The sequence below is a fragment of the Mus caroli genome, unplaced genomic scaffold (genome assembly GCF_978045245.1).
Source record: "Mus caroli unplaced genomic scaffold, Mus_caroli_1 scaffold_6, whole genome shotgun sequence".
Classification (NCBI taxonomy): domain Eukaryota; kingdom Metazoa; phylum Chordata; class Mammalia; order Rodentia; family Muridae; genus Mus; species Mus caroli.
In genome coordinates this window covers 16,048,788-16,062,916 of record NW_028227261.1, presented here as the reverse complement: position 1 = coordinate 16,062,916, position 14,129 = coordinate 16,048,788, and the positions used below count along the sequence as shown (strand labels likewise).

The window sequence follows — 14,129 nt, the reverse complement described above, 5'->3', positions numbered from 1 at the left end:
CACAGGTGGGCTGGTATGCTTGCCTACAGGAGGATGCCAAAGTTCCCATCAGAAGAAGTTTCAAAGCATCCAAGTAAGGAGCTTGGCGGTTAAGAGCCCTGGCTGCTCTTCCAGAGAACCCAAGCTCAATCCCCAGCACCGTCATCAGGTGATTCACAACTGTCTGTAATTCCAGCTCCAGGGGACCTAACCTGCCTATTGTGGCCTCTGCAGGGGCCTGCACACAAACACCATACACTCACATAGACACATATGCAGAAATAAAGCAATACAAAAACAAAACAAAAGATCAAGCCAGTGCACGCCTTTAACTCCAGCACTCAAGAAGCAGAGGCAAAGAGATGTGAGTTCGAGGCCTGCCTGGTCTACAGAGTGAGTTCAAGGACAGCCAGGGCTCAAGAGAAACTATATCTCAAACAAACAAACAAACAAACAAACAACCCAGAACAAAAACTAAACCAAACCAAACAACAACAAAAACAAAAAAATCCAGGTCCGCTGGACAAGAGAGAGCCAGAATATTATAATCCCGTAAAGCTGTTTTTTGTTTTATTTAAAAAGGCTGCCTATTCCCAGACCACACCCTGGACTGGCTAAGCGGATACTTTGTCCCCCATTTTTGGGGGTATGCTCAGGCACCAGGCCTTGGGAGAGATTTCAGGGTTCATCCTGGACTCCCTTAAAGCCAGGAGGATGCTTTCCTTAAGTGCCCTGGGGAGACTAGCCATCATGTGACTGCACCAGCCCCATGACTTCAGGGAAACGGGGGTGGCACTCATCACCAAGCCAAGAAATGTCTGACGCAGAGCATTCTGATTAGGGCTGGTCTTGTCTTCCCTGTGGACACATGACTCAAACAAAACAAAACCATAGAACCCCACAGCAGGTCCCATCAACCCTTAGGAATTGGTCCCTAACAGGTAATTTAAACATGGCTGTGTGAGATTATGAATGGCCAAGTGCAAAGATGGGGACAGATGACTTTTCTTTTACCCTGGTCAGTTGGGACTGAAAGAGGCCATATGCTGTCCAGACTGACAAGAGACTCTGCTGCTGTCCTTGGGGGGAGAGGGGGTCACACTCTTGTCTTCACAGGACAGGATAAACCCCACTTCGACAATGTCAGGAGAGTGTACACAGTATTAGGAGAGTGTACGAGGCAGGATGGATCCAGGGCAGAGAATGGCTGTGGTAACCAGCTGCTGCTCAGAGAACCCACAGCAGCACACGCCCATTCCCACCCCTGCCAGTCACAAGGCAGATTGGTCCCTAGTCCTGTTCCATCCTTGTGCTTAGTCCTGCTCACTCAGAGAATGCACAGACCTAAAACATAGAAGAAACAGCCTAGCAACGTGGAAGGCGGGCGAGCCTCTCTGCTGTTGCCCGGAGTAGAGGTTACCTGGTAACAGCAGCTTCGTGCTGGCCTCACTTGAGGATTCGGATGACTGACTGCTAAGGAAGCTCTCAGGAGTCCAGGCCCAGAGCAAAGGAAGGAAAGATGGGCTCGCCCAAGTCAGCCTTTTAAATAATTGAGTTGATGGCAGCCACACTTAAGTGAGCTCAAATCAACGATGGAGCGGACACAGAGATCCTCGATCCTCGAGGAACTTGGTAGACCAGTGAAGCTTCCCTCAGACACTGCAGCAGGAGCGAGTGAGCAGTCGTGTGTCCCGGGAGAAGTGACAGGGCAATGTCCGCCTTGCAGGTTAGAACTCTATTCCAGGCACGGCCATTGACTGGGCAGGAAGCCGGACTTAGTGTAGTTTTGAGTCAAGGTGACTCCCTGTGCAGCCCATGCTGGTTTCAGATTTGCCATCGTCCTGCCTCAGCCTATCAAGTGCTGGGGTTGCTGTGTATGTCACCATGCCTGGCAGCCCCTCAGGTCTCCCTGGTCACTCATGTGAGGCTGGCCCTTGGAGGAGGCTGAATAAAGGTCACCCGTTTATTACCTTGGGAATCAGGGCATCTTCAAATTCTGATTCATAAACTTCTCAGGAAGAGGCCAAAAGACGATATGTCCAATCAGTGACAGATGGAGAAGAGAAGTATGACTATGTCCCTTCAGGAGGGTCTCCAGAATTCTGGCCCTTGTTTTGTTGTTTTGTTTTGTTTTGTTTTGTTTGTGGTTTTTCGAGACAGGGTTTCTCTGTGTAGCCCTGGCTGTCCTGGAACTCACTTTGTAGACCAGGCTAGCCTCGAACTCAGAAATCCGCCTGCCTCTGCCCCCCCCCCCCCCCCCCCCCGAGTGCTGGGATTAAAGGCGTGCGCCACCACGCCCGGCTTTGTTTTGTTTTTTTGAGACAGGGTTTCTCTGTGTATCCTTGGCTGTCCTGGAACTCACTCTGTAGACCAGGCTGGCCTCGAATTCAGAAATCCACCTGCCTCTGCCTCCCAAGTGCTGGAATTAAAGGCATGTGCCACCACTGCCCGGCATGGCCCTTTTTAAACTTTTCATCTTGAAACAAGGTTTTACTACATGGAGGTTTGAATAAGAACATCTCCTGCAGGCTCCTATATTTGAATACTATATATTCACTAGGGAATGGTACTCTTTGGCAGGGTTACAACAATTAGGAGGTGTGACCTCTTGGAGGCGTGTGTCACTGTGGGGAGGACACTGAAGTTTCAAAATACCACGCTGGCTGGGTCTCTCTATTTGCTTATGGCTCAGGATGTGGCTCGCACCTACTTCCCCAGCACCGTGCCTGCCAGCCGCCATGCTCCCTGCCCCCCCACCCCAACTCCCCAGCTGGATGATAGCTGACTAAGCCAGCCCCCAGCGAGATGCTTTCCTTTATAAGAGCTGCCTTGGTTATGGTGTCACCTCACAGCAATAGAAGGATGACTACCACAAGAGGCTACCCTGGTCGGCCTTGAACTTGAGATCCTCCTGCCTGTTTCCCAGAGAGTTGCATTACAAACTTTTGCAATCCGGCCCAGCTTTATACTGATCAGAAGTCCTGTACCATCTTTAGGCACAGATGCCAGAGACCAGACAGGCGAGACTAGTGCCCATCACCTACCTAATCCCTCAAGAATGAAATATATAGGTGCATAATAAATATACATTTTAGTGAGGCTCCTTTAAAAACAAACATATATAGGTACATAGTGAATAGACATTTTAGCTAAGCTCCTTTTGTGTGAGGGGTGTCTCAAGTAGTCCAAGCTGTCTACGTAGCCAAGGGTGACCTTCAACGTCTGGTCCTCCTGTCTCAGCCTCCCAAGTGCTGAAGTCAGAGGTATCCATCATCACGTCTGGTTTTGTGCGGTGCTAGAAATCACAACCCCAGCCTTGTGTGTGCACGCTAAGCAGTCTATCAACCAGGCCGCACCTCCAGTCCCGCAAAGCTTAAGAACAAGAATGCCCGTGTCACGTGATCCAAGGAGCAGAACAGCAGGGCCAACAGCATTTCTAGAGAGAATTCCCCAACAAGGTCTCAGTCAGGACCGGATGCTGCCAGGGCTGAAGAACTCCGACATCCTGGTGTTTCTAAGACAACCGTGTGGCTATCAAGCAGTTTCCCACGGTCTTGGTAAGAATGCCAGGACAGAGTGGCATAGGAAGGGAGAGAGGCCTGGAGAGCGGGGAGCAGTGTGTGGCACTTAGCAAACCACAAGCACGCTGGAAAGTCAGAAAAACAAACCCTCATTTCATGGCTGAGGGAGGCAAAGGCACTCCGGTACCACGCAACCATATTTGCTCAGTCCCCAGAGGCAGCTTGCCTGCTTCCACCATAGCTGAGATGAAGCACAGAGGTCTGAGCCCATTTCCTCATGGACATGATATGCTCATCGTTGAGCTCTGCTGTCTCTGTGTGGCAGTCACTGCCTGGTCCCTGAGGCTCTGGAGAGTCTGTTTGTGAACCAACACTAATAACATTAAAGCCTCTACAACATCCATCAATGGATCCCACAGCTGTCCCCACCTCCCAAATCACGGCTGCTAGCCCCAGGACAGTGGCATGACTTCACACTGGCTGGCAGATCTACTAAGAAACTTCCATGGGAAAAAAAGGAAACAGGTTCTGGAGGGTTTTTTATGTGCCTTGTTTAAGTGGGTGAAGATGACAGGCCTCTTAAGTAATTCGACAGAATGCACTCTCTAAAGGCCTGGGCTGGGCTGGGGCTCAGTTGATCAAACACGTGGTAAGCATGCAGGAGGCCCTGGCTTCACTGACCAACACCAGGTAGGCAGAGAAGGGCACACCCGTAATCATGGTGGTTAGCGGTCAGAAGTTCAGTCATTTTTAGCAGCACGGGGAGTTTGAGGACATCAGAGCTACATGGAACCCTATCTCAAAACACAAAACAAAAGAAAGAAAGAAAGAAAGAAAGAGAGAGAGAGAGAGGAAGGAAGGAAGGAAGGAAGGAAGGAAGGAAAGGAGGAAAAGGAAAAGGAAAAGGAAAAGGAAAAGGAAAAGAAAAAGAAAAAGAAAAAGAAAAAGAAAAAGAAAAAGAAAAAGAAAAAGAAAAAGAAAAAGAAAAAGAAAACTTAAGGGCTGGAAAGGCTGGAGACAGGTTAGCCATTAAGAGTGACCTCTTCCAGAGGACCTAGGTTAGGTTCCCGGCACCCACATGACAACCCTTGTTCCAGGAGACCCTACGTCCTCTTCTGGCCTCTATGGGTACCAGGCATGTCCATGGTACACAGACATACATTGAGGCAAAACACTTATACACATAAAATTCTTTTTTTTTTTTTTAATTTAAAATTTTGTTTTGAGAAAGGGTTTCTCTGTATAGCCCTGGCTATCCTGGAACCAACTCTGTAGATCAGGCTGGCTTCAGACTCTGAGCTCTGCCTGCCTCTGCCTCCCAAGTGCTGAGATTAGAGGCATAAATCTAAAATTTTAATTTAAAAAAACCGTAAAGTTGTTAAGGGCCAGCAAGATGGCTCAGCAGGTAAAGGTGCTTGTCACTAAGCCTGATGACCTGAGGTCAATCCTTCTGTCCCACAAGGTGGGAAGAGAGAACTGACTCTCAAAAGTTGTCCTCTGGGCTGGTGAGATGGCTCAGTGGGTAAGAGCACCCGACTGCTCTTCCGAAGGTCCAGAGTTCAAATCCCAGAAACCACATGGTGGCTCACGACCACCCGAAATGAGATCTGACGCCCTCTTCTGGTGTGTCTGAGGACAGCTGCAGTGTACTTACATATAATAAATAAATAAATCTTAAAAAAAAAAAAAAGTTGTCCTCTGACTTCCAAATATGCACTGTAGCATGCTTGCCTCCCCACAAATAATTATATGTAATCTAAAATTTTTACTTTTTTTTTAAAAAACATTTTATGTTTTGTATATGAACAGCTTGATCTGCTTCTGTGTATGCCATAATCACGCCTAAAGCCTGTAGGAACCCCAAGAGGTCACTGGATCCCCTAGAACTGGAGTTACAGGTGGTTATGAGCCACCACATGCCACTGGGAACCCAACCTGAGAATCCTCTGCAAGAGCAGCCAGTGCTCCTAACAGCCGAGCGTGCGTCTCTCCAGTTCTAAAAGCATTTTTTAAAAAGTCGTTAAATACTTCTCCTTCCAGGAAGGAGACTGCCCAAGCCTCCACGTACTCCTCAGCCTTGGGAGCAAGCCTTGACCCCTTTTGGAGGAACCAAGGATGCCTTTGAGAGTGGGGAGAAAAACTGCCAAGAGCCCTGGACAAACACCAGAGGCCCAGAAGGTGGACACTGGCCTGAAAGAACACTGCGCAGACTTTCCTCCATCCTTCTAGGCTGGAGCTGGCAGAACCCTGCCTGTTCCTCAGTCACTGGTTCTGGGGGCGGGGGAGGGGTTGCTCAGAGCCTGCTTTAACCCCAGGAATCCAAGCTGGGTTAATCCAGGCACCTCATTGTCTCTGTGTCTCTTCTAGTTCCCCTTTCCCCAACTCACAGCGTCTGCATGACCTCCCGAGTCCTTCCTCCACCCAAGCAGTGCACCCATAAAGAAAATGGCTACCAAGGTCACTGCCTGATACAGTATTAGTCTGGAGGACGTGGCCCAAGCAATGCCAGGGACCAGTCAGATCCATCACAGGCCGAAAATGCAAAGGGTGGGGAAGTCTGCCTGGAGCATTCTGGATTCCAAATCAGGGTTACTTAAGACCAGGAAGGAGGGCATCTATCCACTGTACTTCTTACCTTTTCATGTGTATGTGTGTGTGTGTGTGTGTGTGTGTGTTACATGCCACAGTCAGGGGGACAACCTCTAATGTCTGTTCCTTAGGAACACTGTCCACCTTGGGTTTTTTGTTTTTTTTTTTTGGTTTTTTTTTTTTTTTTTTTTTTGAGATAAGGTCTCACACTTGGCCTGGAATTCACTGAATGGGCTAGGCTGGCTGGCCATCAAGCCCTGGGAATCCTGCTGTCAACTCCTCATGGTCATGAAGCATGATCTGCTGTGGGCAGCTTTCTAAAGTGGATTCCAGTGGTCAAACACACAGGACCCTGTGCACCTTACCGGCTGACCCCCCCCCACCTCCACAGACCCCCCACTGCCATCGGCCTCAAGTTTGTCTCCAGAGTGAAGCCCCTTTCTCAGGATGAACTCGCTGCTGATTCCTAGGAGGACAAGAGCGCTCAGCACACAGTCACTCAACAAATGCGTACAATACTAAAACACGGAGAGGCTGAGCCAAGGGGGAAGGGGAGTGGAGGGCAGGAGGGGGACAAACAACAAGAGTCCAAGATCCACACGTGTGACTGTCATGATGAAACCTAGTGCTGTATGCATTAAAAAGACCAATCTACAGAGACATGCGATTATCACCTTAAAGCCGACGTCATGTATGGAGAAATGGAAAGAGCAGGAGCCAGAAAGACGGTTCCAGGGTTAACCTTGCTCCTTCTGAGGTTAATGGTTTTGGACAAGCTGCCTCCCTGAGCCTACCCTCCCTGGCTTAGGCGGGCAGCATGGGCTGTCCTGCAGTGTGCAATGCTACTGACTGGAGGAAGGTGTGGAGCTAGGAGCCGGCTCCGGTAGATTAAATGTAAGGAGTCCGGTTGTGTGACTGTCCCTTCCCCTCCATGCTTCAAGCCTCAGGGGCCAGTGAAACACCAGAAATGAAGGGTTAGGCTGAGGTTGGGGAGCGTGGCTTGGAGGGTAGGGAGCTGGCCTAGCATATACAAAGCCTCGGATTCCATCCCCAGCAACACATAAAACTGGGCGAGGTGCTCCACATGGAGGCAGGACGACCAGAAGATTCAAGACATCCTTGGCTATGAAGTGAGTTCGAGAAAAACTAAGAAAAAAAAAAGCAAACAACTTGTGCTGAGATTGATCAGTGACCTATGACTTCCAAAAACTCTAGTGGGGGATCCTGCGGATTTCAAATGGGCACAGTCCCTCCCTTCTTCTCCCAAGCCACTGGGTTTCTTAGATTCTGTTAGTTCCTACCATTGAACAGTTGTCTGGGGAAGAGAATGGACTGTAAGAAACAGAGATGTGGCCGGGCCGTGGTGGCACACGCCTTTAATCCCAGCACTTGGGAGGCAGAGGCAGGCGGATTTCTGAGTTCGAGGCCAGCCTGGTCTACAAAGTGAGTTCCAGGACAGCCAGGGCTATACAGAGAAACCCTGTCTCGAAAAACCAAAAAAAAAAAAAAAAAAAAGAAACAGAGATGTGGGCTGGAAGAGATGGCCAAGCAGTTAAGAGCACTGACTGCTCTTCCAGAGGTCCTGAGTTCAATTCCCAGCAACCACATGGTGGCTCACAACCATCTGTAATGGGATCTGATGCCCTCTTCTGGTGTGTCTGAAGACAGCTACACTGTACCCATATACATTAAATAAATAAATCTTAAAAAAAAAAAAAAAAAGACGCAAGCAAGACCAGCTTGCTGTAGGAGAGGGGATACGCTCAGGACCCCACGTGCTCATGAAAGCCAACAGACCAGCTTAAAACCTTATCATTCTTCTGGCCCACGTGGGAGTTCAAGACCCTCCCACCTAGCAGGCCACCAGGAGGCTGAGCCGGAGGACCGACTGGCTGACGGGGAACATTTGCTCACACCAACCAGGAGTGCTCCCTAGACTGGATACTCCAGGAGGCCACCCCAGGGGAAGGGTTGCTCCATCTATCTATCCTGCAGAGCATACTGGGAAACCCCTTTGCCACCAAAGAGGCCACCTGGGAGAACTTTGCCACAGGAAAGCCCCAGTGTTTCGGGGGGTGAAAGCCCCAGTGAATTCAGGGTACTGTCAGCTCTGACAGCATCACGCAAGGGCCATGGTGATGACCCCTGAGGCCAAGACAAGCATGCTAGCAGGACAAACGATCTGCCCAGGGCTAGGGGCGGTGAGCTACCTAGGAAAGCCAGCCTTCTTCTCCCCACCACACTCACACCCAGCTCCTCTTTTTTTTTTTTTTTTTTTTTGCTTTTTCGAGACAGGGTTTCTCTGTGTAGCCCTGTCTGTCCTGGAACTCACTCTGTAGACCAGGCTGGCCTCGAACTCAGAAATCCGCCTGACTCTGCCTCCCGAGTGCTGGGATTAAAGGCGTGCACCACCACGCCCTGCTCCAGCTCCTCTCTTAGCATCCTGACCGCTGCACCCTCGTTCAGCATGCTTCTAGACCTAACACTGACTTTCTGCTGGTGGCAGAAAGATTCAGTTTTTTCATGACCTTCTTTTCACACTGGACTCCAGAGAGTTGGAGTTTTGAGGAAGATCAGAGAGTCACCACTGAGTCACCCAACCTTGAGTGTGAGCTGTGACCACAGGGACTCAGACTTGGTCCTCCTTGCAGCCCACGATTGCCAGTGGGTGGCTGTGCCTGGCTTCAAACCATCACCTGGAACCTTTCAATATGAATGGCTCTAAGCTAGAGCCAAGCCCTGGATGGACTAGGCCACAGCGTTATAAGGCTTCTAACAGAAACCTGATGTCAGAGAAGCAGTGTATAAAAAGAGGCACTTTGTAAGCCCGATGGGCAGAGCTCAGGAGAAGCAGGGCAACATTTGTCCCACACCTGTTCCTGATGTCAGTGGGGTGACCTACAGGGTCAGAGCCTGCAGTGCCCACACACCATGTGATTCCTGCTTGGGAGCCCTTGGATCCTTCACAGCCTCTTCTGCAACCAAAGAGAAAGAGCTGTGGCCAATACCATGGCCCAGCAGAAGGAAGAGGGACTTCCTTCATAAAATAGGTCTGTGGCTATTATTTTACTTAGATCTTTGTCCCAGTGACTCAAGGCCTTGGGGTTTTTTCAGAATATTTTCCCAGAAAGCAGAGAGAACAAAAACTAATGATGTTTTTGTTCAGCAAAGGCCTAGACTTTCACTACTTTCAACCCACTGCCAGGGCTAAGCTATCTGAAGGAGCTGAAAGGAAAGGCCAGGCATAGCCGCACACACCTTTAACCCTAGCACTCAGGTAGCAGAGGTAGGTGGAGCTCTGTACGTTCCAGGCCAGCCTGATCTACCTAGCAAGTACCAAGAACAGCCAGGGCTATGAGAGGCCTGTCTGAAAAAAAAAAAAAAATTGGGGAAAAGCCCCCTCCCCAGGACAGCCTTGGACGCAGCCCTGTGCAGCTGGGCCAGGCCACAGCTGCAGCCTGGTCATCTGAGCAGGAGCCTCCGGGTCCAGACCCAGAAGGGGGCGGGCTCTGGCTGCTAGGGCCCATGTGCTGGAAACAGGCCCTCTCTGAGGCTCGGTCAGCAGGAGGCAGTGTTGACTCTACCGAACAGGTGAAGCAGCAGCCACATTCACCCTGCAAGCCTGATATAACAAGGGTGAGCTGCACGCATGCTGGGCTCTCCACAGGCCTAGCCACCCTCATGTCATCTCTGACAGTGCTCCCCAGCCCACCTTGACAGGAACTTCTTTGGGTATACCCAGGTGTCCATATATAAATAACTACTTGTGGGCCAAAGTTTGGTTTATTTTTATAAAGGTTTACTAAAATACAGTCTTACTCACAAATGTGGTTGCTTTGGAGTAAAAAGGAAAGAAGTGGGTGATTTTGGTGAAGGCTGTAGTGCTTAAAAATATTCTCCACCTGATCCTTCAAGAAAAAGTTTCCAGGAAGGAGGGCAAGGTGCCTCAGGTCTATAATTGTACTTACTTCGAAGGCTAAGGATAGAGAACATGAGTTCGAGAGCAGCCTAGGCAACATGGTTAGATACTGTCTCAGACAAATTAAAAAAAAAAAAATGGCTGGACAGAGTGTCGAATGCCTTTGATCCCAGTGCTCTGGAGGTAGAGGTAGATGAATCTCTGTGAGTTTGAGGCCAGCCTGGTCTACAGAGAGAGAGAGTTCCAGGACAGCCAGGGCTACACGGAGAAACCCCCTGCCTTGCAAAACCAAAAAAGAAAAGAGAGAGACGGGATACTCAGGATGTAGCTCAGTGTGTGGAGTGTCTGCCCAACACTCCAGGGGCCCTGGGTTCAATCCCCAGCAACATACAGAAGCCAGATGTGGTGTGCATGCCTGTAATTCCAGCGCTTGCAAGGTACAGGTTCAATCCCCAGCAACATACAGAAGCCAGATGTGGTGTGCATGCCTGTAATTCCAGCGCTTGCAAAGGTGGAGGGGAAAGATCAAAAATCACCAGAAGGCCATTTTGTCAGCCTGGGCTATCTAAAAGAACAAGGTAAAGTAAAATAATGAAATAAATAAAAAAGGCCCATAGTTGTGGGTCATGGTAGAGCGCTCATAGAGCATGCACACAGCCCTGGGTGCCAGCCCCACCTCAGGGAAAAGAGACAGGAGAACCCTGCAGTGGACAGTGGCAGCTGTCACAGGGCCTGAGTGTGTGGCAGGGATGCGAGCAGTGTAGATCTATTCTCTCACGGAACTGAATTTCCATACCGCATTATGAGCAGAGTCTGACGTCTGACTGGTGACGTCACCAGAGGCTCCGCTGGCTGCTAGGATCCAGAATCCAAAGGCCGGCCTGGGTCTGTGCATTGCTGGCCTCTGTGCGAGGCTGTGTGGCTTTTCCAGGGCGCACACTCTAGCCACCTCTAGCAGAACCCTTGATCCTCACCCCCAGAAAACCACCTGGGGGCGGGGCACTTCTTTGGAGGATGTTCCTGCTAGCCTGGATGCCGCGCGGCTTCTTTCTCTGAGAAGACCTATCCGTCTGCCAAGGCTTAGTGAGGGCCTCCCAGTCTCTACCAACAGAGTCTTCGGGAAGACAACGGCTGCTGTTTAAAAGGTTCCATGTGTGTATCAATGTGTGTTGGTGCTGGGAGATACGCACACAGGCATGCAGCGCTGGTGTACAGGCAGTAGTTAGCCACTCAGCTTAGGAGCTAGGACCCCGACTTAGAGTCTCTGGAAAAGAGGCCGGTGCTCTTAGCCAGCCACTGACCTGGCTATCTGTCCAGCAGCATTTTTGTGTTTTGTTTTGTTTTGAATTCACTTTTTCCATCGTGAGTTCTGGAGACTGAACCCAAGACATCCAGTTTGCACACCAACTTTGGCTTGCAAGCCAGTTTCCCCGCTTTGGCCATCTTACCAGGCCTGCCATGGCTGCTTCAGCCTTGGTGTCTATGGCGGGAGCTGAACTTTCTAGCTGTTGTTTTGTTTTGTGAGGTTTTTGTTTGTCTGGTTTTGGTTGGTTGGTTTGTTTTGGTTTTATTTTTATTTTATTAAATTTTTAAAACATTTTAAAAAAGATTTATTTATTATTATATCTAAGTACACTGTGGCTGTCTTCAGAAGAGGGCGTCAGATCTCATTACAGATGGATGCTGGGATTTGAACTCAGGACCTTTGGAAGAATAGTCAGTGCTCTTAACCCGTGAGCCATCTCTCCAGCCCTTGGTTTTATTTTTAGAGACAGGGTTTCTTCATTTAGCCTTCCCTGACTGTGGTGGAAATCTCCTCTGTAGACAAGGCTGGCCTTGAACTTGCAGAGATCCACCTGCCTCTAGCACCTGCGCGCTGGGATTAAAGGTGTGAGCCAACACCCGGCTAGTTGTCCGGAGAGAGAATTAGTACTGCATAGCTTCCTTCAAACTAAATAGCCACAACTAACTTCCTCTCTTGGAGTAGGTCTTATTAGAAGCAGAAACCTTCTTATTTTTTATTTTCTGGGTTTTTTGTTTGTTTGTTTTGGTTTTCTTGTTTGTTTTTTTTTTCTTCAAGATAGAGTCTCACTATGTAGCCCTGGCTGTCCTGGAACTCACTATGTAGACCAGGCTGGCCTCACACTCATAGAAACCCACCTGCCTCTGCCTCCCAAATGCTGGGATCAAAGGCATGTGCCTCTATGCACAAAGAACCTTAAAGGAGGCAGGCGTCGTGGTACTCATCTTTAAGGCCAGCACTCTGGAGAGAGAGTTTGAGGTTAGCCTTGTCTATATAGTGAGACTGTTTAAAAAGTAAAGAAAAGAAAAGCAAGAAAGAAGAGGGCCAGAGAAATGCTTCAGTGGGTGAAGGCACTGCTGCCAAAACGTACACATTGAGTTTGAGTCCTGGAATCCACATGGTAGGAGAGAATCAATTCTTAAAAGTTGACCTCTGACCTCTACTCTCCCATTTACATATGGACACACACACAGCTCCTAAAGTTTAGTTACACACACATACACACACACACACACACACACACACAGAAAAAGCATGAAAGCAGGCTAGTCAATCTTCCCCACTCTTCTATTTTTCCGTTTTGTTTTGTTTTTTTCCCCGAGACAGGGTTTCACTATGTAGCCCAGGCTAGCCTGGACCTCAGGATTCTGCTTTAGCCTCCTGAGTGCTGGGATGACAGAGATGCAGCACCACACCCAGCCTTCTGAGGCTGGCCTGTCTCCTCACCCCTTGCGTGCCCTTGACAGGTAGTCATTCCTACCAGGAATTGGGGCAATGACCAATACTAACAAGCCCCAACGCAAAGTGTCATAGTGTCACCGTCCCACGGCTCACCATCCAAAACTACAACTCTATAGACACCTCAGGTCCTCACTCAGAAGTCTGTAGCTCGCTTTTTTCTAAACTGCCATCCTGGAGTTAGGACGACTTGGGGATTCCGTGGGTCCCCAAGCAATGTTGCAGGGCACAGCTGGGGTGACCAGCAGGTGCTGGTTCTCGGCCTTTGCCCCGAGGGAGGGAGGGAAGATGCAGTGGATTCCTCGAGGATGCTCTCCCTGCCCCGTCCTACCCGCAGCCTTCCCGAGGTGTCACCGGCCAGTCTCAGGAAGACAAGGCCGAGTCGGGCACCGGGGAGCTCCGAGGACGCTGACCTCAACTTTGTTCTTTAAAAATAGCTCGGAGGCCGCGGCGCTCCCGGGAGCCGCCCGCTTCCCCAGCAGGGCCCAGGGTCGCCGGGACGACAGTGGCCCGGGGTCCCGGTCCCAGAGGCGACCCGGAGGGGACTAGCGACGGGGACCGGGGAGGGGGTCCGGGCCGAAGGAGGCCGCTCACCTTCTTCACCGACAGCGAGATGTTCTCCAGGATTCGGTCCTTCACCTCCCGCGGCTCCATGGCGCTGCCGCCGCCGCCCCGCCGCCGCTTCCCACGCCGGGAGCCCGGGGCCGCTGCCAACCGCTGCCGCCGGCCGTGCGGGGGCTCCGTCGTGCCGGCCGCGGGCCCCGGCGCCCGCCACCCTCGTCTCGCCTCGCCTCGCCCGGGCCTCGCTCCGCCGCCGCCGCCTCCCGAGCGCCGAGCCGGGAAGGAGACGCGGGCCCTGCGCGGCCGCAGGAACTGATGTCAGGCGGGGCGGCGCCAGCACCGGCCGGGAGGGACGGCGGCGACCAGGGCGGGCCCGCCTCCTCCGAGACCCGGGACGATGGAGACCTGGGAGCTCAGAGATCTGGAGCCCCGGGAACCTGCAGATCTAGGGGACTCACACAGCCCGGATCGCATAGACCCGGGACCTCACAGAGCCGGGATCGCTTAGATCCGGCACCACAGAGCCTCGGGACCTCAAACACGCTGGGACTCAAAGACTTCGCCTCCCACTTCCCAATCCTGCACAAACTCCTCATGAGACCCTGGGACCTCACAGATCTCCAGAGCCACCCTGCTCAAAGACCCCGGGAACCTCACAGACCCCGGGCCCCCTCCCAGCTCCTCTGAGATACCGTATTGTCCGTGTTGTCGTTCCCCTAACCCCTTGCAGCAAGGCCCTGCACAGGCCTAAAAACTGCCCCAGCTCCTTAGATATTGCTCCCTCTCTCCGTGCCCACAC

The 14,129-nt window shown here is 51.0% G+C and overlaps 1 protein-coding gene across 3 annotated transcripts in view; it reads right to left on the bottom strand.

The window, feature by feature from the left end:
* The window catches only part of Plekhm2 (pleckstrin homology and RUN domain containing M2), a 40,138-nt gene extending 26,513 nt beyond the window's left edge, over positions 1-13,625 (bottom strand). For all 3 annotated transcript variants that reach the window (XM_021159316.3, XM_085838741.1, XM_021159317.2), the window contains exon 1: positions 13,364-13,625. In XM_021159316.3, coding sequence (XP_021014975.1) covers positions 13,364-13,423 — 60 coding nt within the window. In that variant the 5' untranslated portion in view covers positions 13,424-13,625. The remainder of the gene's footprint in view (positions 1-13,363) is intronic.
* Positions 13,626-14,129: the final 504 nt, after the last annotated feature.